Source organism: Protopterus annectens, chromosome 4.part0, assembly GCF_019279795.1.
Source record: "Protopterus annectens isolate FY-2018-M chromosome 4.part0, PAN1.0, whole genome shotgun sequence".
In the NCBI taxonomy this organism is placed as follows: Eukaryota; Metazoa; Chordata; order Ceratodontiformes; family Protopteridae; genus Protopterus; species Protopterus annectens.
Genome location: NC_056733.1, coordinates 1621116624 through 1621141318, shown reverse-complemented (window position 1 = coordinate 1621141318; position 24695 = coordinate 1621116624). Strand labels below are relative to the sequence as shown.

At 40.5% G+C, this 24695-nt stretch overlaps 1 protein-coding gene across 6 annotated transcripts in view; it reads right to left on the bottom strand.

The window, feature by feature from the left end:
• The window catches only part of LOC122799976 (proton-coupled amino acid transporter 1-like), a 1348908-nt gene that overhangs the window by 701064 nt on the left and 623149 nt on the right, over positions 1-24695 (bottom strand). For all 6 annotated transcript variants that reach the window (XM_044069408.1, XM_044069412.1, XM_044069406.1 and 3 more), the window contains one exon: positions 5722-5940. In XM_044069408.1, coding sequence (XP_043925343.1) covers positions 5722-5940 — 219 coding nt within the window. The remainder of the gene's footprint in view (positions 1-5721; positions 5941-24695) is intronic.

Sequence of the window (24695 nt, the reverse complement as noted above, 5' to 3'; positions counted from 1 at the left end):
TTGCAGGTGTCTTGTAAGGTACATCCCAAATGGGGCGTTGTACTCTATGAGGGGTCTGATGAGTGATGAGCAGAGGGGCACAATGATCTCTTTTGATGTGAACCCTTTTGTGATTAGGTGGGCCACATAGAAGGATTTTCTAACCACTTTGGCAATGTGATTATCAAAGGAGAGATTACTATCTACTTGGGTCCCCAGATTCCTTATTACGTCTTCCGCATTTAGGGGACTACCACCTATGTGGTAGTTTGAGGGTACTTTGTTTTTTTCCAAAGGGGATGACTATGCACTTTTTGGCATTTAGCTTGAGGCCATGATTTTGACACCAGGTATCCTTCTCAGTGAGACCCTTTTGGAGGATGTCTGTGACAGCCGGAGAGTCAATTACAGCCTCTAGTTTGCAGTCGTCTGCGAACTTGGTCAGCCATAGTCCTCCTGTGCTTGCCTGTACCTCTGAGAAGTATATGCCGAACAAGAGGGGTAATAGGACTGAGCCCTGCGGAATGCCACTTGTAACCGTTTTAGAATCAGACATATCTCCCGCAACTCTCACCATGTGGTTTCTTGTCCATGAGCCAGTTGGCAACCCATCTTGTGACATAGGGGTTTATGTTCAGGCTGGTGAGCTTGTCTATAATACCAGAATGGGGAATGATGTCGAAGGCTTTTGCGAGGTCTAGGTAGGATGTGTGTACCACCTTTCACTCGTCTATAGCCTTGGTAACTGTCTCAAAGAAGTCCACCAGGTTTAGGAGGCATGATCTTCCCTTAACAAAGCTGAACTGGGTAGGGTCCAGTGTTTGGAGGTTCCCAATGTCTCTGTTAATGAGTTCCATGATGATGCGCTCCATAGCCTTGCAGACCAAGCTAGTCAGGCTTATAGGGCGATAGCTACCGGGGTCTGTTGTGGCTCCACCTTTGTGGAGCAGAATAACTGTTGCTGTGCGCCACTCTATGGGTACATAGCCTGTGGAGAGGCTGAGTTTGAACAGTGTGTTTAGGTGAGGGGTTAGTTCGTCTTTGAGCATGTGTAGGACACAGCCTGGGACATCGTCCGGTCTCACTGATGCTGTGTTTTTGGCTTTGGAGAGGGCTGTTTTAATCTGAGTGCCTGTGATTTCAGGGGCTCTACATTCTTCTGGTATGGTTATGGGCCCTTCTGAGGGTGAGAGAGGGGTGAAGTTTGCACTGAACCTGTCTGCCAGGATGTTGGCTATATTGGTTGGTTCAGTGTATTTTGTGCCATTCTGCACTAACTCCGAGCAGATCTGAGCATTGCCACATAGATTCTTGACATAGCTAAAGAATGCCTTGTGGTGATCTTTGGAGTCCTTGGCAATTTTTCTTTCAAAGCTAGCCTTGGATGATTTTATGAGGGATCGTAGTTTCTTGCTGATACTGATCAGGGGAGTCTTCCCTTCTTGGGATTTTACTCTTTTCTGTACTAGTTTCCTCCTTCTATTGTATAGCTTGTTTATGGCAGAGGTCCACCAGACTAGTTTCCTTTTCTTGGAGGAGAGAGTCTTGGTTTTGCTTGGGATAGCACGATCCATGCATTCTTGGTGAGTGTCTATCTAGCCAGAACAGCATAAGTGTGTAGCCTACACTTACCACTCCATTCCCATAGATTGACAGTATTTTGACACTTGCACATGTCTACACATCCATTTCATGCAGCCCTCCCAACATCTTCTCTCCAACATCCACTGCTGATGTCATCCATTTAAGTTGTCCTGCAGTTACAAAAGTCAGATTTGTGCTGTGGTGCTTGTGTAAAGTACTGAGTTCTGTAGTCTGTGTACTTAGGTAGGGGTTCTGTTCTCACTGCATTCAACTGGGGGTGTGTGCACTTGCTTGACATGAGAGAGACCCTTTTACACCAGCATATGGAACACTTATTACCATTTACTCCTCACCAGACATTGCTGATGCCATCAGCTATATCTGATTTGTGGATGTGTGTTGTTCTCACCAGGGCAGGTTCAGAGACTGGCCTGCAGGCCAGGCAGAAGTCACCTCATCCTATACGATATGGATTACAGCAACATGGCTTTCAGTGTATCCACATAAATCATGGCATGGTTTGCAGGCCCTGTGGTTTCTTATTGAGAAACCCCTGTGGTCTCTCCAGCTGCTGCATGTGTCTGGTGAGGTACACGTAAAAGGGAGCATTATGCTCTATTAGTGTTCTGATGAGGTTCAAGTACAGCGGTATTATATAAACCTCAGATCTGAATACGATGGTGTGACTTATGATGTGCACAACATAGGCTTTCCATGTGGACACTTGGTGGTTAAAGTTCAGATTGCTGTCTATATGTGTTCCCAGTTCTTGCATCACTGGGTTTCAGCATAGTGGGAGCGTTGTCAATGCTGTAATTAGCAGGGAATTCCACTTTGAAAGACAAAACTGGAATTGCAGTTTGCAGAAGGACAAAATCAAGACACATTTTTGCATTTATTTTTAGACCATTGGCTTTGTCACCAATCATTTGTCTGTATTAGCACCTCCTGTAGCATGTTATCATTATTGGTGGATTCAAAGACTGCATCAGATATGCAAGAATCAGCAAATGCAGTAAATCAAAGGCAATATACTTTAGTCTGAACTGTTGAGAAATGGGTTCCAAACACAAAAGGGCCAAGCACAGGTGCCCGGGGTATGCGCCATTGGTGACAGCTCTACTGGTACAGGTTGATTCACCACTTTCAAAATATGTGTTCTGTCGGAGAACTAACTGGTTACCCATCTATTGGCATAAGGGTTAATCCCCAGCTGGGAGAGTTTCTCAATGATACCTGCATGGGAGATTGTGTCCAAACCCTAGGTCAGATCACAACAGGCAGCATGCACTGTCTTACCTTCATCCAGGCCTATCACACAGAATCAATGGGCTGTGATAGCATCACAGATCACATATAGAGTAACTCAGCACACATGCACATTCTCCACACACACTATGTTCCTGTAAAAGGGTGTACATCCACATGCATCCATCTGAGTTGGGGGAGACAGCATCTGATATATGCATGTATAGACACATCCTGACTCTCATCCATGAGACAGACCAACATGTCACCATGGACCTTTTCTAAATGGACACTAGTAACATCCCAGCTGTGTGCAACTGACCTGTGTGAGCTGTTAATTCTACATCATGTCTGTTATATTTGTTAGGGATCCTCAAAGAGGTCATCAAGGGTATGCATGATGACAACAGTATCCTCCTTTGGTACTTGACAAGCTCAAGGCATTTGACACAAATCTGCACTGAGTTATTCACTCAACACTGTCAGATGTGGCCATAAACACCTATATCACCAAGTGGGTAGACCACTATATCACATACGTGGCATCTAAATATGTTGAAATATGTGAAGCGACCTACATCTCCGGTTAAGTGATCAGGTCCATACATCAGGGCTGTCTGCTATGCCCTTTCCTGTCCATTATTCAAGTCAAAGATCTCACAAATAACATACACATTCCGAGTCCAAACTGTCTGAAGGACTACATATTGTGGGTAATCAATGACTCCAACTGTGATATTAGTACAATACTGACAGTATCAACACACACCAAAGCCATGACAACACCCGCAGTGAAACAAAAACATGGGGGGATTTGTTATGTCATGAAAACAAACACACAAACCAAGGATAATGTAGACATCGCATCCTATAATCAGACAATTAGGTATGTGACCTGTGTCTTAGGGTAGATGGTATGTGGAACATCCACCAGTATGTGGTCATACTGAGTATGTAAAGGGCATCCACATCACAGGCCATAATACACTGATAGTTCACAGTCTTCATCCATCACAAGAATAACGGAGCACAATGCACCCTTTTTCATGTACTTCCCTACACATCTTACAGTGATTGTAACTGAAATGTACAACCTTTGCCACAGTGACCTATCACACATCTTATTGGTCATACCTACATATTCTTTTCAGATGGTGCAGAACCCCCATCAAGATGTCACACCATATGCATGTGTGATACCTGCTCCAGTGATGCAGAAAGCACATACATAACTGTTTGATAACATTGATGACATGGGTAACAATCATGACAAGTGTGGATTGTGTCATATGCCATGCACACCAACTAGCCTGTATTGATCATAATGTCACATACAGGTATAGCAGTGTCCCTCTTAACACCTCCAAAACATGTTACAGTGTCAGGATTATGTGCGTGATTTCCCTCATAGACTGTAGACATATTATATTAGTTGTACAAGAGTGTTTGTGCAGAGCCATCTCTGATCACTCAAAATTACATGTTATGTCAAAGACATGGGATTACTGGTGGTATTATTCTGATATTGTCCATGATTATGCATGCTTCTTTTACTGTCGTCCATAAGCCTTTACCTGTGTCCCACTTGCTGGAGACTTCTGCTGAGATTACACTCATATTCAGGCAAATCAGTTTGCACAGCTTCACAATATGCATATGCACCCTACACCTCAATAGTATATAACATCCCTGACAGATGTCCTCTGCATTGTTCATGTAAAAATGCTCATTTCACAAAGACACCTTCCCTACTGTTATGTCACCTTATGTGACCGTCACAAAATACACATTTTCACTGTGCAGTCCATACTGTACCATACTGACACGTGACTGGTGTTGCCGCTACAACTGTCTTATATTGATATGCCGTTATCAGCTGTATATTAGATTGTTTCACCTGTCCTCTTTCCATATGTTCATTCCTACAATTCATCTGTGTCTCCCTCTTCAATACACATATTTCCTCTGAGAGTTTATTTTACAAAGCGGCCCATGTACCCTTACAGATCATTTACACACCTTCTGTACAGAATGCCTGGAATGGGATTTTACAAAACTCTGCATTGTATACTCAGTCCTGTACTGTGTTTGGACCATATGCATAACTTTATGTTAAGCCCTGGTAATCATTGTGGTATTCCGTGCAATCACACTAACCTACTGTGCTCTAATGTAAACAAGTTTGCTATCCTTGTTCCTTTACACAGTTTCCTGGCCAGCACCACTGTTGCCAGCCACAAAACTGCATTTATTTACGTTTAAATGCAATGCAAGGCATGAATATGTAATTAACACTGCTGCTCACCTCGCACACATGCATACTCTGTGTAGGCTTCCCATGAAACCTATTAGGAGTTTACTGAATCCCAGGGAAAGTCTGCCTAGACTTCAGCATCTCCTACTCTGCTCTATACATGAAACTGACAAGAACACTGTGGGAGAACACAACTAATACTTATGAACATACGAATAAATTAATATGTTGAGTTTCATGATTTATATTCCACAGAACAAAAATAAAGAAGGCAAATGAAAAGCATCTTTGGACCAGTCTGTCTATCCAGTTACCAGAAAGAATGAAAGGTCATTACATTGACAGGAAATAATATTAAAGTTTTAGAAAGAACTAACTGAAGGTGTAAAACAAGATACTCCAATGAAAAGCAATGCACATGCAGCTTGGCAGTCAATTTCCATGTCGTGAATGCAGCTTTCCAAAAATGTTTAGTTTAGTAACCTGAAATTTGCAGTCTTGCTTGATTAGATCACCTTTCAAACTAGATAACTGTCACTTATAAGATATGCAGAAATAACACTTGGCATCTACTTAAAGCAGAATATGAGCAAGAAACATTCAAACAACTGAACAGATATCTGTATTACTTTTGCCTGAAACACACAGTCACTCACCGGGATGATGTACTGATAAATAATAATCAAGCTGACCAGCATAGCAATGTTGGCTGCCATGGAGAAATAGGACAGGCACTTCAGGTTCCGAATGAAGACCAGCAGGATAAAGAATGGCAAGCAACTGAGCATGTAGAGACGGGAGTCCATGCTGTTTGTCATCACTACAGTCACATTTGAGTGGCAGTTGTTGGTAGTACCATTTGCAGCCTCAACTACCTAAACATGAAGAATGAAAAAAAACAGATATTTTAGGAAATGTTCCCCTACAAAATATAAAAGATGGTTATTTTGGCAGCATTCCTAAGGTTTCTTTTGTTGTGTGTATAATGCTCTGAATATGCTACCCTTTTATTCAAAACACTTCTTGAACAGATGGTTACTAAATACAGTACCAGAGTTCTGTAAAAATGCATATGCTACAAAATTTAAATTGCATCGGCATTCAAATATTAAAATATATTATTGTAAAACAAACTCCAACACCACTTACAGCACCTGTGTCAATGTAAACACATACAACATCTTACTGCCGAATAAAAAAAAAAAGAACCAGAAATGCTAACACTGCAACAATGAACTTAAACAGCTATTTGCAAGGAAGTAAGACCCTTCTCCAGTGTCCCCAGCTATATATAGCCTTTTTAAATATAGCTAGAGCAATAACTACACATCTATACCGCATACCTACACACAAACACACACACAGACACACAAGCAGACATGTTAATTCAGAGAAGAAGAAAAACTATTTAAAGATATACATAGTTTTGTGTGTTTTTAACAGGTCTGGGGTGTTTGTTTTAATGAAAGCAGTCAATCAAAAAGACAAGTCTTGTAAAATATGCCATTTATTCCAATGCTGATAAGAAAAAAAAATGTGTAAAAGGTCAACCTGCCAAACATCACAAAAGCTGGAAATAGACATTTAAGAAAAGCGGTCATAAGTGGGAATAATGACTTCTTATCATAATGGTGACACTTTCCATATTATCATAGAATGTGAATGTCTCATAGGTGTTGACAAAAAGGAAAGAATAGCAATGATACAGAAGACACATTTGGAATGAAGCATGTGAATTTGATAAAGAATTTCATGTTGGATCTTCAGCAGAATCGGGACAAAGGGAAAGAGGAGTGCTTATATTAATTGTTAGCTGCGCTCCAATAGTGACAGAAGAGGAAAAAAGATGATAATGACGGATTTTTTGTAGTAAGGGGCTAATGGCAAGAGATGAGGATTATGCTGGCATGCATTTGTATTCCAACTAAAACTGCTAATATGAATCTTAAAAAAATTTGGAAAAAATAATTATCTTTCAGCTGGGAATATTACATACAGTTGGGAACTGGAATTTGATTTGCAACAATGAAGATTTATCTGAGGTTCTAGAAGGGAAATGTAGCAAATATTTGGTATGGAAAACAAATTCAGTAGTAGAAACTCAGAGAGAATTTACATATTCCCCAAGGAACAATAACTGGGCTAGACTATTCAGAAATTATATTTCATAAGAACAACTGCATTTAACTGAAAACTTTGACAGACATCCAATAACTATTTCAGATCATGCACCAATAATTACTAAGATACAAATGCAGGGTAATGAAGTAAAGATGAGACACTGTTACTTCCCTTCTTACATGTTAAAAAGAGAGGAATTTAAGGAATGGGTAATGGAAATTATTCTGGAGTTATTAAGGAAGAGAGAAAGTACTCCAAAACTTCAAAAATAGCTAGTGAGTGTGATAAAATGGAAGTGGAGTTCAAAAAAAGAAGATAGAAATAAAAGAAAAATAAATGGATAAGAAGCAACAAGAATTAGAGGGGCTGACGAATGTTAAAATATTACAAAATAAGGGGAATCTCACAGAAGAAGAGGCACAACTGCAGAGTGCTAAAGAGAAAATACGGGAGTACCTGGATAATATGTACAAGTTTAGAAAGCTTGCTGTTAAGTAAATGACTTTTTAATAACTCCTCCAGGGCACAAGAACTTTTAACACAACAACTTAGGCAAAAGAAAGCAGAAGGGGTTGTTCCCAAACCTAGGGTGCCTATAACAAAAAAATAACCAGAGATCCTGTAGAGGTATTAGATATATCTTCAGAAATTTTATGAACATTTCTATAAAGCAAAGAAGTATGAAAAATCAAGTAAAAGCACAAATGGAACTATTTATGGAGGACTTAATTATGCCAAGGTTAGAGGTAAAATGAAGCTCAACAATTAACTGATAAGACAGGAAGAGATGAGATAAAAATGGTGATATATAAAGACTCTGCAGGAATAGATGGTATTCCAGGAGAATTTTGGAAGCTAGGAGGGAGGGAAGAAAGTGATAAAGATCCAGAAGGTTTTGTTTAACAGTATTTTAAAAGGGGGGGGGCACCAAAATACTGGAGAAAAGCCGCAATGGCTTTAATACCTAAAGATGGTAAAGGCCAATCAGATCCAGGTTCATATACACCCATTTCAATTTTAAACCATAACTATAATGTGTTTAAGACTATAATGGCTAAAAGAATGACAAAGGCATTGCCAAAATTGATAGATATGGATCAATATGGTTTTGTGGATGGGATACAAACATTTGACAACATTAGAAGAACAATGACGATCTAAAGGGAAGCAGAATGTAAGAAGATACTACTGTTGTTGGTGGGTCTTGATGAAGAGAAAGCATTCAGAAGAGTAAGCTAGGCTTTTATGAGTAGGGATATGGAAGCATTTGCATCTCCTAAAACAATAGCATGGTTAACTAAGAGGATATATGAGGGATCTGAAGCAAAAATCAAAGTGAGGAGGTACCTCTCCGATAAGATGCGTCTGAACAGAGGAACCAGGCAGGGGGTGTCCTCTTATTTATTTGTGTTATATTTAGAACCATTGGCAAACAAAATAAGGGATTCAACAAATCAAGGATACAACTGGTATAGTTTTCAAGAAAAGTTGGCTTTATTTGCAGATGATATTATTTTGTACCTGATAAAACCAGAAAAGAACATCTCAGTGTTGTGGAACACTGAGACAGTTTTGGGTTTTTCGGGAAATAAAATTAATGAAGATAAAACAAAAGCTACAGCTGTAAACTAAGTACCCATACATGAACTGGTTCAGCAATACCCATTTTATGGGGAATATGACAAAATTAAGTATTTAGGAGTTTGTTTGTGGGTCTTAAAGGGTTCTGTTAGGACAGCTAAAATATATAGGACATATGGGAAGAGACTAAACAAAAGATAATACAAAAACCGAGACACTGCAAGCTCTTGCCCATGGATATGGATAGCAAGATACAAGCAATTTTTAGTCCATTTATTTTATACACAGGCCAGGCATATTTTTACCAACCAGAGGAGAAGTTGTGGATAGTAATTAATAAAGAGTTGAGGGATTTATCTGGGGACAGGAAGAGAGCAAAAGTCAAGTGGGATAAGTTGATCCTTCGAATAGAACAAGGAGGTTTTGGATTGCCTGTTTTGAAGGGCTATATTATAGCTACACAGTTAAGGCTCTCCTGCATAATACAAGCAGAAAGAAAGTGGAAAGAGATAACAATGAAGCAGGGGTTAATTCAAAACATAAGGAAAGAGTAGGATTATGGATGAAGATCCTTAATGAGAATAACAGCAGTCATAGTGAATATTGTATTCATAAAGTAGCAAAAAATAAGAGCTACGTCAAAACGGGAATAGAAAAAGGAGATCATGCTGATAGGGATGACTGCAATTAGAGGTACACAGAATACGCAAGAGGGGAGCAGAATTTATTGGAGGAAGCTGGCAAAAGAACCAAGGAAAAGTACAGTTTTGTACCTACCATAAATGTAGATGTTCGAGGATCCACATTGCTGCAGTCCTAACTATTGTGTAGTCCGCTGTCCAGTCGGCCCGAATACCAAAGTATATGGCTGACGTCGGTCAGGGCGCCTTAGACTGACGTCAGTACGTCAGGGTACTAATGCGCATGACCCACGTCATATCCTCAGTCTTTTCTTGCCCCAGATGTCAGAAGACCCTGAAAAGATAAGGCCAAAAACCAAAAACTCCCAACATACCTGCACCAAAATATATATACAAAATATACAAAATAAGCAGAATATAACCTCACCTACACAACCACCCCTAAACACAGAGGGGAAGGAGGGAGGGTAAATTGGACTGCAGCAATGTGGATCCTCGAACATCTACATTTATGGTAGGTACAAAACTGTACTATGTTCTTCATTCCACATTGCTGCAGTCCTAACTATTGGGTAGAATCCCAAAGCAGAGGTAAGGGAGGCTGGCAAATCATAAGGAAGCAGGAACTGACAACATGCCTTGCAAAATAGCTGTGGCAAAACCAGCCCTAGACTTAGAGTAGAGAGGAAGGTGATAATGCTTAGAGAAAGTATGCACTGAACTCCAAGTAGCTGCCTCCAAAATATCCTTAGTTGCCACCCCCCTCAGAAATGCTGTTGAAGTGGCAGTAGCCCTAGTGGAATGAGGCCTAATCCCAGCTGGAATCTCCTTGCCATGATGGGAATAACAAAATGTAATGCAACACCCAATCCATCTAGAAATAGTTTGTTTTGACACAGGCTTGCCCTGAGAACTCAAAGCAAAAGAAACAAACAACTGCTGAGACTGCCTAAAATCCTTAGTCCTGCTCAAATAATAACGCAATTGCCTGTGTACATCTAAAGTGTGCAAAATCTTTTCCCCTTTATTTTGGGGATCTGCATAAAAAGTAGGCAAATGAATAGTTTGGTTTAAAGCCACACTAGAAACCACCTTAGGCATAAAGGAAGGATTAGTACGTAAAGATACTCTATCCTTATGAAAAATCAAAAAAATGCTCCACTGCCATAAGGGCCTGCAACTCAGAAACCCTTCTTGCAGAAGTAATGGCCAACAAAAAAGCAGTCTTCCATGACAAGTATTTCAATTCAGTAGTAGCCGTGAGGCTCAAAAGGTTGTAGAGTAAGTTTCTCCAACACAAAATTGAGATCCCAAGCAGGAGTAGGAGCTCTACGTGGGGGTCTTATATTCTTTGCCCCTCTAAGAAATTGCTTGAACAAAGGATGCGAAAACAGCGGTGGGTCACAATCATAGTGAGCTGAAATTGCTGCAGCATGAATCTTAATGGAAGAGAAAGACAAACCTTTGTCCAATAACTCAGTAAGATATTGAAGAGCCACACTCAAATTTGGCTCAGAAATCTCCAAATTGTTTGCTGCACTCCAAAATAAAAATCTCTTCCATTTTTCTCCGTACACTTTCCTTGTACTAGGTCTCCTGGCTTCCATAATCACATTTAACACTTGTTGAGGAAGTTGAGACCTGCTGTCTTTCAGAACAGAATATGCCAGGCTGTTAGATGAAGAGAGTGAAGCTTGACATTGAGCAGGTGACCGTCTCTGAGACAACAGGTGTGGAATCAAGGGTAAAGGCCATGGAGGCTTCTTTACCAGACTCCTCAGTAATGGGTACCAGTGCTGCCGAGGCCAATCTGGAGCTATTAAAATCATCCTTGGCTTGTCTTGTCTGACCTTTAGAAGCACCTTTGGAAGAAGAGGCAGAGGTGGAAACGCATACACATGAAGATTTTTCCAACTGAAAGAAAGAGCATCCACTTTCCAAGCTGTGTGATGAAACCTCTTTGTGCAAAACTTTGGCAGCTGGTGGTTTAGTGGAGAAGCGAACAGATCTATGTCTGGAGTTCCCAGGACACTGTCAACTTTTGAAATACATGAAGATCCAGTTTCCACTCGTGGGGATCCATGATTTGTCTGCTTAACACATCTGCTAAGGAGTTCTGTGCTCCCGGCAGAAACCTTGCCTGAAGAGTTAGTTGCAAGCTGAGCGCAGTCTCCCATAAAATCATTGCTTGCCTGCACAATGGGTAAGAATGTGTTCCCCTTGTTTGTTGATGTACCACATGACAGTTGTGTTGTCTGTTAGAATCAACACCTGCCCTGGAAGAAGTAACTCCTTGAAAGCCATTAATGCAAACTGGACTGCTAACATCTCCTTCATGTTGATATGTAGATGCTGTAGTCTGGCAGGCCACTTGTCTTGTATCCACTTTCCATTTAGATGAGCTCCCAAGCAATGTCTGAGGCATCTGTCGTTAGAATCTGACTCGCCTCTGGCCGGGTCACAGAGAGTCCCTTGTTTAGGTGACATTCCTGAGCCCACCACCAAAATTCCTTTTGAATGCAAGGTATTATTTGAATGACAGTGTCCAAATCCTGGCAGTGCTGTGTCCATACATTTTGAGATACCATTGTAGCTTCCTCATATGCAGTTTGGCATTGGGAAGCACCAGAATACAAGATGCCATGAACCCTAAGGCTTGAAGGACTGTCCTTGCAGTCAGCCCGGACTGAAGAGATAGTTGATGGAAGTAACTGGAAAGATTCTTTTGTTTGTCCGGGGTTAAAAAGGCCATCTGGGCTGCTGTATTCAGTCTCACACCCAGAAAGCACATGTCTTGAGAGGGTACTAGACTGGACTTTATTTCGCTCACAGAATACCCTAGGCATCTTAGCACTGCTATGACATATTCCAAATGCTGTAGAAGGTCTTCCTTTTCTTGAGCCAGAATCAGGCAATCGTCCAAGTAAGGATAGATTTGAATTCCTTTTAGCCTGAAGTAAGCTATCACTGGAGCCAGAACCTTTGTGAATACTCTGGGCGCAGTAGATAAGCCAAAGGGCAATGCAGAGAACTGATAATGAGAATTTCCAGCTCGAAAACGCAGATACTTTCTGCAACTTAGTCTTATAGGCACATGAAGGTAAGCTTCCTTGAGATCTAAAGTTACCATCCAGTGATCTTTGCCCAGCAGAGGTAAAAGCTGCTGCAACGTCAACATTTTGAACTTGGGAATGTCCAGATAAGTGTTGAGGATAGATAAATCCAAAATTGGTCTCCACGTGTTCCCCTTCTTTGGTACTAGGAACAGGCGAGAATAAAATCCTAGGCCCCTTTCTGGCACAGGAACCGGCTGAATGGCCCCTATTTGGAGTAACAGAGAAATTTGCTTGTGAGCCTCTTGTCTTTGTAGAGGAGGAATGTCTGGCATGCCTTTGAAAGGAGGCAAGGTATGGAAATAAAACCTGTAACCGTGGTGAATGATATCCAGAACCCATCTGTCTTGGGTAATTAAATCCCAATTTTCTTTGAAAAGAGACAGCCTTCCTCCCAACGGTGCTGCCAGGCGAGAATGAACTGGCAGCTGAAAAGGCAGGTCATTGGTTCTGCTTACGAAAGGACTGACCCCTGCCCTCACCAGAAGTCTGAGCAGGGGAACTCCCTGACCTAGGCCTAAAAGAACCCTGAGCTCTGCCCCTACCACGTCTAGACCTACCCCTAGACTGGGAATCATAAGCAGGATAAGTCCATCCCTTAGCAAGCCAATTTCTACTAAACTTCGGAGGCTGCACCTGCAAAAAATCTTTAACAGTTTGCATAGACTTAGCCTTGTCCTCCATTTTCTTCAAAACTGCTTCTACAGGCGAACCAAACAACACATCAGACTGCAAAGGAGCATCCAAAATCCGTGTCTTAACATGCTCAGCTAAATTCTGATCTCTCAACCAGGCGTGCCTACGAAGAACAGAACCAGTGGCAGCCACCCTGGAGGAGGCCTGCACAGCATCAAAACCACATTGCAAGGAATGTTTACCCACCTGTTCAGACACATGAAGTAAATCCCGCAACTCTTTACACTCAATACCTTCCGCCAGAGCATCCACCTTAGATTTCAACTGTGAAAGAAGATAATTCTGATATTTTAACATGTGAAACTGACAATTCAACGCCCTCATGGCTAAAGTGGAAGAAGTATACACTTTCTTTCCCCATCTATCCAAAGCCCTTGCCTCTTTATCAGGAGGGACAGGATTTTTAACAACTGAGGCCTTCACACCTTTAGGCCCCTGAGAGACAGTTTCCGGGTCTGCCCTAGGACTCTTAAAAAGATACTTATGAGCTTCAGGCACCCTATAATACCTATCCGGTTTAACTGGGGCAGGAGGCAAAGAATCAGGATTCAGGAAGCCTCTGCAAAACATCTTCCACCACATTCAAAACAGGAGGTATAGCTAAAGGCCTATGCTGGGGTAAAACAAGAATTCCCTAAGCCTTTTCCTGGAATCAGAGAAATCTTGACCTTCCCATTTAAAATGCTCCCTCATGGAATGCAGAGTCTCTGAAAATGAAAAATCCTCAGGAGGAGAAGCTGAAGGAGTAGAATCATCCACATCAGAATCAGAATAAGGAGGGTACTCCTGCAAGTCTTCAGCCGAAGACTCAGAAGCCTCCGAGCATTGCTCAAAACTCTCAAACTCAGGTTCCACCCTAGGCCTCTTATCAGGAGGGGGCATAGAACCCCTTATCATAGTAATCAAATCCTCTGCCATTTTAAGCATATGTTTCTTAGGCAAAGACCCTGAAGCACTAGGAGAAACCCCCACTGAAGCAAAACTTGGCCTGCCCCTCAAGGAAGCCTTGGAAACAGAAGGGGAGGCTCTAACCACCTTAGGAAGAGAGGGAAAAACAGCCACCTGAGAAGCCCCCTCAGCCTGGCCTACTTCCTGAGAGGATACATCCTGTAACAGTAAAGTCTCTCCCTGAGACTCCAAAGAAACACCTGGCAAAACCTCCGGCTCCACTGAGCCCTCTAAAGAACCGACATCTGGGACTGTCGGTTCTTCCACTCTAGGCTTTGCTGCTTTGTCCTTGCGTTTTTTAGCCGAAGCCGGCGTCGGAGCATCCGACGGCATTTTATAATTACAACGCTTCCCAAACACTAACCTAGCACAGTCTAACCTTCTCTTAATAGTGCGTTTGTTAAATCTAGCACAAGAGCGGCATCCAACAACGTCGTGCTCAGGCCCTAAACAAGGTATACACAAAGTATGGTAATCCCTATGAGGTATCTGTTTCCCACAAGAAATACAGTTATTCACTTTTTCTGACATCCGGTTAAATACTGAGGCAAGAAAAACCAAAATATTCCCAACGGGTACTTAGCCAACTTTGATTCGGTCTGAAACTCTGGCTTCAGAAACTTTCAGAACGCCAACCTGCACTCGCAAAATTGCTTCTGCATCGGACCATGCGGCAAAAAAGACTGAGGATATGACGTCGGTCATGCGCATTAGTACCCTGACGTACTGACGTCAGTCTAAGGCGCCCTGACCGACGTCAGCCATATACTTTGGTATTCAGGCCGACTGGACAGTGGACTACCCAATAGTTAGGACTGCAGCAATGTGGAATGAAGAACATCGGGAACAAGTAATAAGAGAGAGAAAGGTAACAGAATGAGAAGAGAACAAGGAGACACTTAGGCTGCAGGCTAGATATTTTCTTCCCTATCAGGGAACGGTATCAGAGTATAGGCAAAGAGAAAATGGTAGGTAAATCCTGATTGTAAAACCTGCACTGGTTGAGTTTTCAGTTGAATCTAGAACAGAAGCAGCTGTTAAAAATGTATAATTAATAGGGCATATAAAATACTGCAAGATAACTATAGGAATCAATCAAGATAATGCACGGTAACTATAGGAATCAATCAGAGGAGGTAATAAACAATTGGGGAGAAAGATTAGATAAGCAATTCACAAAGAAACATAGGTGGACATATATATAGCTCTCAAATGTGCAACAAAATCTAGAAATTTTAGGATTTTGGCCTGGAAGTGTTTGCATAGGTACTTTTATAACCCAAGCTGACTCCAAATACTTTTTCCTTGGGTAGATGGCAACTGTTGGAAGTGTAATGGGGAATAAAGAGGCACCTGGAAGCATTTGTTCTCAGAGTGCAATGAATTGACAGACTTTAAAAATTCCCTCTGTCTGGAATACTGGGCAAGGAAATGATTCTAACAAAGGGAATGATTTTTTGAGAAGGGATACAGCATCTGTTTTTCCCTAGACATATTAAGTTTAATTCTTGTGGCTGCCAAAAAAGCAGTTACCAGAAAATGGAAATCACAGTGCAATTGCACTGTGTGGTTCCAACAGCAGCAAGCCAGAATACATTTTTAGGCCATTATTTATGTATTCATGTATTTATCTGATCTCAAGCAGACATCCAAGAAGAACACAATTATAAAAGTGTCTGTAATCGCTGGTCTTGTGTTTGTGCAGAAACTGTAGCTCTCAACTGTCCTGATTCTAATTTTGCCTCAGAATTTTGGTCTGAATTAATAGAACTTGTTGGGGGGATAGATTTGTGTCTCAATGACTCCCCCCATCTGCAGAATAGACTTCCTCTCCATGTCAAGCAGAATACCTCACTAGCCCTCTAAGAGCAACCTGAACGACTGGAAGGGAAACAGAAAATATACCCCCTGGGATCCCAACTGTGTCCCTGCTGGACAGGGAAAACAGGTGCTGACTTTGTGGGAACATGGGTGAAATTCTTGGCTAGGCTTATAAGGGCCTCCAGGCCAATAGCCTAGTATCGTCCTGTGAACCTATGAATCTCAAAAATGCATAGTTTTCTGGCAAATTACTGTTGACTGCAGTCACCAGATATCAAACATGAGTTTCACACTTCATATTTTTCACAAAATGTTTGCTAATTCAACAGCTGTTGCACTAGCAATTAAGTATATAAGAGTAGTATTTAAAATATGTCCCTGACTTTGGCCTTTTGTTCCTGATTATTAAGTGTTTGAAATGCTATTGCAACTGCAATGTACAGCTCTGACAGCAGCAAGATGAAATATACTTCTAGGCAGTTATTTATGTATTTATTCCTTCATTTGATTATGAGCAGATATCTAAGGTAGGTGGAGAGGTATATATCTGCCCATCAACAAAAATGCCCCCTTCTCACAGCTGATCACAGGTGAAGAAACACTCACCCATTCATTCACATTCATGTTCCAACACACGTTCACACACACACACACACACACATATATATATAAATATATATATATATATATATATATATATATATGGGTTCCATTCGAAATAGTGCATGGAATGCTCACTGCAACGAAAGTGCACTTAATCAAAAGTGCACTTACGCGAAGTTCAGTACAACAACGGGTGTTGTACTGAACTTCCGTGCAGTACTCACGGACCTTAGGATTAGGGCATTGGTCATAGCCATGACCCGTGCCCTAACCCTAAGGTCCATGACGACGGCAGTGCAGTGAAGTACATAACAATGTCCTCCACTATAGTGTGATAGTCACGAACCTTAGGGTTAGGGCATGGGTTAGGGTAAGGGGATAGCTTTACTAACTATCCCCTTACCCTAACCCGTGCCCTAACCCTATGGTCCATGACTATCGCACCATAGTGGAGGACATAGCTTGTTTTTTATGTCCTCCACTGTGCTGCGGTGTTTTCGGTGAAGTGCACTTACGCAAAAGTTCACTTTCGTTAAAGTGAACTTTCGCAGAAGTGAGGCTTCCTATTACAAGTTCGAAGTAGTGAACTTTCGTTCTTGTAATAGGAATCCATATAGATATATACAGATTCTTGATGCCCTATTTAACCCTCCACACCCATGTGACCCACCCAAGCATGGGAGCTCACATTCTTCCAAGCAGTTCATTCATGCCCCTACAGACATGTACACACACAGTTCCACACATGTACACTCAAAAACACAACTCCCTCGCCAGTGTCTTCTCTTAACTTATCTGAACCACAGCTGCTTCCACAGGAGTAAATGGCAGACTGCCATCTTTTGGATGGCATTCACTTTTTCCTCCAGTGGTAGAACTTTACATGATTCTCTGAAGTAGTCACTGCCCCTTACTGCTGCATTTTATTTATTTTTATTATTATTAATTTACACTGTTAACCAGGTTAGTCTCACTAGACCAGTAACTTAATTTCAGGGAAGGCCAGAGGTGGTGCTCATATTGGCTAGAGGAAATTTGGCAAGGGTACAGGGGAACTTCACCTACTATTCGGAGCTGCTAGATGGTGCAAGAGGACTCTTACATCAGCAATAAAAGGGCCTAAGGCAACAAAAGCATGGAGGAGGACAAAAAGCTATGGAAAGTTTAGAAGTGAAATATGAGAATTTGGAGAAAAATTTGCTCAATATGGAGGTTCAGAATGTAAGGAAAGATTCCTGTGTGGTGGATGTTACAAATGAGCAGCATTTAGCTGTCTCAATGGAGAAGGAAATAAGTGAGCCTGTTGAAGTAGTGCAGATAGCATAACTGGTGTCAGGATGGCTTGAAGATGATGTTCTGTTAAAAATAACCAAGTAGGATGGTCCAGGTGATAGTTCTGCTGTTTCATGGGGTGAGACAGCAGATAATTTTTGGAAGAGTGCAGAGGACAGTAATGTGGAAAAGGAACTAGGTGATGTAAAATTTATGCAGCAGTGAGAGAAAGTAAAAGAGGAAAGCAGAAACAAACTAAAAGGGTGTCTGGTTTTATATTAGCAGATAATGCATCAACTGAAGCATATGTAACAGTGACAGCAGGCAACAAAAGAAGAGCATCAACAAACTGTTAATAAACATTTTTAAAATGAAAGAGAAGACCAATGGTGAGAATAAGAACAAACAAATGACACTGTAACAGACGCATATTACGTATGGAACAATTTGGTAACTGTTCTGGGTTTTAAACCTCAATAAATTATTTTATACATACTGGGACAGAAAAGTCTTGTGACTTAACATTTGAAATTGAGGGACTGATGATGAAATTTCTGGTGCTGTGCAACAAAAAAAGAGGACAGTTATTTGTGAAACAATTATTTGTTTTCTGGTAGTAACTTAAATGTTAAAGAAAATGTTACTTTACAGTTTAGAAATGATGACCTGGAAGAAGACTACGTTAAAAAGTGTGTGTGTGAAAAACTGTTGATAAATACTAGAAAAGTTAGTGATGAGAGAAATGTATGGAATGGATAGTAGAGGTTGGAAGCTGTTTTGAAACGTGAAAAAAAAGTAGTGAAAATCATACCAAGTGTTATTTTGGTGACTGGTCATACGGGGATATTAGGCCTAAATCATGTTTCTTTTATGGAGACGTACAATGTAAAGAGTGTGGGGAGAAAGGAATACAACAAGAAAGTGTGTGCCTGAATTCAGGTTGTGTAAACACAAAGAGAGACACTTTTGGATGGACTGTCAAGAACAAATAGTAAATAATGAAAAAAAAAAAGAGAAAGGGAAGAAAACCTACATGAGGAAAAACAACAAGAGGCTGAGAAAGAGGGTGAACTATGTGAAGATGAAACTGTAGAAGAAAAAAATACGGAGGGGAAAAATGAGAAGACAGCACACATGCAGGCAGAGGGGTCAGGAGAAGGGAGTGACATCAATAATTTTTCTGAAGTTCTAGCTAGTGAGACATCTGATTCTGAGGATCAAAGATTATATGTGTATTAACCCAGAAAAGTATTCAATTAAGGAAAGAGTAAAAACAAGAAAATGAGAATTTAAAAACATTTCCCCTAAACTTAAAAAGGAAAGCACCAATTTTTAGAGTGCTTTCACTAAATGTGAACAATATTAACACTGTAAGGATAAGGATACTGAAATATTGTGCTAAATATGACATGGATGTTATTCTGTTAGAGGAGATTCCTGACAAATGAAAAAAGCCTGCAAGCTGAAGAAATTGTGGGATAGAAATAAAATATGGAGCTTAGGAAGTGAACATTGCTCTGAAGTGGCTGTGTTGTGTAAAAAAAAAAGTGAAAATACTAGATGTAATACTGGTAAGGATGGGAAGGTTAACTGTGTGTATGGTAACACGTGCGGGATTCTGGTTCAGTTTTTAGTAAAGGGGTGGTAGCATGGGAACCAGAAGTCAGATGACCAGATGTATGTGATGTCATTCTGTAATCCAGGACTGAAATGATGTTTTAACACTAGACGAGAAAGAAGTTTCAGTGCAGCCTGTTTCTGAAATCTGACAAGAAGGACCCCTCACCTACATCATCTTAACTTACTCTAGTAAGTGAACTAAAGGATAGTTAATTCTTTAGATCAGCCAGGAAAATATAGTGATATTACTTAAGTACTTTTTCTGTATCTGTGTGAATCTATTCATCTGTGTTATTTTAATATTTCCTGTGAAACTCTGGAGTTTATTGCAAACATATATTTAGTGTTTTCATGTTCTTTTATTATTTAATATTAAAGGCGGTCGCAGTGGTGCAGCGGTTAGCATTGCCGCCTCACAGCAAGAGGTTCTTTGGTTCGATCCTTGGCTGGGGTACCTTCTGTGTGGAGTCTGCATGTCCTCCCTGTGGTCACGTGGGTTTCCTCCGGGTGCTCTGGTTTCCTCCCACATCCACATGCTGTAGGTGGATTGGGCACTCTAAATTGGCCCTAGATATGAGTGCGTGCCTTCTGTGGAAGGCTGGGTGCCGGGCTGGCACCTCAACACTGTAAAACTCCACTGCCAATCATGAGCGGACAGGTGATCCGCTGTGGCAACCCCTAACCGAGAAAAGCTGAAAGAAGAAGAAGAAGATTAAATTTATTTAAACCTTTCATTGTGGCTGGTCCTTTAGAGAATATTTTAACCTTTGAGCATACTTATATTTATATGTTGACATTGTGGCCACTCCTAAGAGCCTTGCCGCACTGGTCAACATTACCATTTATATTAGTATTAATTTCATTCAGTATAACTGGGTACCCTTGTAACAGCCTTAGAGTGCTTTGGATTGCATACTAACTTATAGTCTGGGTAGAGGGGCATAGACATTAAACCTGTGCCAGCCTTTCCCAGGTGTGTGTGTGTGTGTGTGTGTGTGTGTGTGTGTGTGTGTGTGTGTGTGAGAAAATCAAATCTCAAAGAGTGCATGCGTCAGCTACTTGGAGCAGGGACACAGAGCAGTGGTTTCACAGAGAGAGCAGTGGAGGACTTGGCTTGGACACTTGTCTGAGGATTAAACTCTACAGCTATGCCAGTGGGGAGTCTAACTGGGGGACTGGAGAGAGAGAGGGGGGACCCAGCCCCTAGACTGTGTGTTCCCTGTGTGCTCTTAAGGGAAATTATGCTTGATGCAGACAGCTGCATTTGGAAATACTGTATCTATTTTTGTTCCAAGTGAACGTCCCTCTCCAGTGTCAGTGGTGAGGATTCAGGCTCCTTGATTACAGGCCCAAAGGGGGGATGTCACAATAAGGTATTCTACAAAAACTGGTCTGAATGGTGGACTGAAATTAAAAAGTATAGAAAGAGTTTTTTTTTTTTTTTTTTTTTTTTTTTACAATGGCAGGATGATGTAAAAAAGGTAGAGAAGGTGAAGAATGTGAAAATGTATAAAAATGTATTTGAGAATTTAGAGAGTAACATGAGGAAGTATTATGATATGGAAATAAATATATAAAAGAAAAAAATAAGGCATTATTCTTTAGGCATAGATTTTATTAACAAAGAAAAAAGGATGAAGTATCTGCACATTTGAGGTAAAATAGTAAAGGAATATATTAGTATAATGAAGAAATGATAAATGAAAAAGGAGAGGTAAAAATAACACAACAGCAAATCATGCAGTACAGTACAGAATTTGGAAAACATGTATAAGGGTTAAAAAAAAGGAAATAATAGAGAATGAAAAGCAAAAATATTCCAGAATGAATTAAGGAAGAATTTCAAAATGAAATTATTGTTAGAGAATTGGATGAAATACCTAGGAAAGTAAATGTTGATACAGTATCAAGCCCATAAGGTATACAGTAAGGAATGTACAAGATATTAATTAAAAGGGAATACTTTGTAAATGTAATGAATGATCAGTTTTAGAGAATACTTTGTAAATGTAATGAATGATCAGTTTTAGAGAATACTTTGTAAATGTAATGAATGATCAGTTTTAAAGAATACTTTGTAAATGCAATGAATGAACAGTTTTAGAGAATACTTTGTAAATGTAATGAATGATCAGTTTTAGAGAATACTTTGTAAATGTAATGAATGATCAGTTTTAGAGAATACTTTGTAAATGCAATGAATGAACAGCTTTAGAAAATACTTTGTAAATGTAATGAATGATCAGTTTTGGAGAATACTTAGTAAATGTAATGAATGATCAGTTTTAGAGAATACTTAGTAAATGTAATGAATGATCAGTTTTAGAGAATACTTTGTAAATGTAATGAATGATCAGTTTTAGAGAATACTTTGTAAATGTAATGAATGATCAGTTTTAGAGAATACTTTGTAAATGTAATGAATGATCAGTTTTGAAGGAAGGGTTTGTTTATGAATAGTTATGTAGTAGCATATTAAAATTTATACAAAAGAAAGATGAGATGGAAATAAAAAAACAGTGAACCATTACATAAAATAACACAGATTATAATATTTTTATGAGACTGATACAGAGAAGAATGGAAGGAAGGATGATGGACATTATGAAAGAACGTATACATGATATAAAAGGAAAGGGATGTCAAGAATTTTTACTGGTTGTGAGAGAAATTATTGTGCCTGGTTATTTGAACGGTTTCTTTTTGAAATTGGTGTGCCTTGTTTTGCTGTAGCATAGACTAGATTCCGACCTGCTGAATCTAGCTTTGCTTGTATAACTTAATCCAGGCTATCTTTTTTTGGAGAAGGTTCCCCTGCACCCTAGTGGTAGGAGTGTGTAGTTAGAACTTTTCTGCTTGAAGACTGCTGGAACAGGGCTCAGTTTTGAGCTTTTTTATTAGTTAATTTTTTTTAAATCAGTTTCCTTGTTTGCTACTGTTATGTTTGAAAAAAGTTCTAGCTTGTTTTGCTTGTTTTCCCATCTTTCCTGTTGCTAGAGTAGTCCAGATACAGATTTGCTGTATTCAGGACTGTATTGTAGTTCCTGAGTTCCCCAGACCTTTCTGTGTTACAGGGAAGCCTTTCAGCTCATCAGTGGGAGTGGTAAGCACTAGGTAGCTTATCTACCACAAGAGGAGTGGTTTCTAGCTCTAAAACTGTAAGCTTACTTGCCATTTGGGCAGCTTTTCTATCCCTTTCAACTTTCTGCTTTAAAAGCCCATGTTTGCACAGGTTTGCATTTAAGTTCTGTGGATCCAGTTTTAGCATCCTGCAGACTACAAGGGCAGCAGAAAGTAAAAAGAGAGACTTAAGTGATTCTAAGTATCGCTGTTTGCCTGTTTTTACTTATATGTGCTTAAAATCATTTATTGCACTTTACTTTAGCCATTTTCTAAGTTATTGCCTTTATTTTAACTGCATTTATTGTTTGTGGCTACACACTCAAGTGCACTAGCCTGTATTGTGTTTAAAAGTTGATTTACTGTATTTCTATTGCTTTTTCTTAAAAAAAAAAAAAAAAACCTGTTTGCTCATTTCTCCCGCCTTTTCTGTAAACTAGAATAGTCCAGATTCAGATTTGCTGAATTCAGGACTGTACTGGAGTTTCTGAGTTGCCCAGACCTTACAGTGATATAAGGAAGCCTGTTTATCAGTGCGAGTGGTAAGCATTGAGCAGCCTATCTACTGCTAGAGGAGTGGTTTCTAGCTCTGAAATAGTACCTTATTGGCCATTTTGGACTGCTTTCTATTCCTTTTAACTTTCTGACTTAAAAACACATGTTTGCGCAATGCCCAGCGGCACTAAGCTAGGGTAACCTATTACCAGTGCCAGAAAGTGTACTCCTCAAATTTTCCCTTAGATCTTGCCAGTTTTCATCTTTTTGCTCTCAAGCTAGACAATTTAAGTCCAGCACTTGCTCAGAACTTCTTGTAGCATTTACTGTAGCATATACACTGCTACCAGCACTAAACTCTCCATAAAGGAAAGTTAAAAAAAAAACAGCTTCAGCACTTAATAAATTGAGCACCTATCCAGGCATGTCTAAAGGTCAGTTCCCAGTGCTCTCTCCTGTTAAACTAGTGAACCTGGACATCCTGAGGCAATGTAGCAACTGCCTCATGTACACAGACAACCCTCTCCTCTTACCTCCCAACACTTGTGTGAGATGCACATATATAGCCAAACTGGAAGCCAAGCACTCTCCAGCCAAGACTGGACTAGCAGGTCAAGAGGGGAAGGTCAACACCTGCACCACACCACATGGAACACATAACCCTCCAGAACATACACCACCACAACTCGCACATAGTAACACAAAACACACATCCACTTTTGCGGAGGCTCTCAATAAAAATCTACTCAAACAGAGACCACAGAGGCAGAAATGCAGACAACCCACATCCCAGCACAAACCATAAGACACATAAGACCATAAGACACACAGTCCACACAAAGTGTGCCACTCAACCAAAGCCTTTAAGGCAAAACAGCTTATCCAATACACTAGTCATAGGTGACTCAATAGTAAGGCACACTGATGTCCCACTCACTAGGTTGAATAAAGAGAAAGTTATGGTCAGCTGCCTGTCAGGTGCTAGGATCCGTCACATAATGCACACACTTAGGATACTCCACAACAGGTACAAATATGACTCTGTCATTGTCCATGTTGGTGTGAATGACCAGAGATGTACCTCCTTGACATGGAGGAGTTCTCGGATCTTGTAGCCCAGGCAGGTATGACTCTAGCCCTGAGTAGCATCCTACCATCACCCAGAATTATACCACAGTATAAGCAGAAAATGACTGACTTCAACAATTGGCTGTTTCTGATGTTATTCTAAGGGGATCCAGTATCTGTCTGCCTGGGATGATATGATTGACAGAACCCAATGCTTTGCCAGAGATGACCTGCACCTATCACCCCCTGAGATTCCGGATACTGGCCAAGGCTCTTGCCACCCCTATAGTGCCTTTTTTAGGCAATGTCTTGAAGACAAAATTACCATCATAACAGATACAAGCAAAAGTAATCTGAGGGTTATGCTACTCAATGCTACAAGTCTAAATCTCAAAATGCACTCGCTTGAAGCACTCCTTAAAATGGAGAACATCGACATCTGTGCAGTAACACAGACCAGGTTCAAGGCTCCAGAGAACACTCCTGTGCTACCAGGCTATACCTCATACCACACTTTTCGGTCCCAAAACC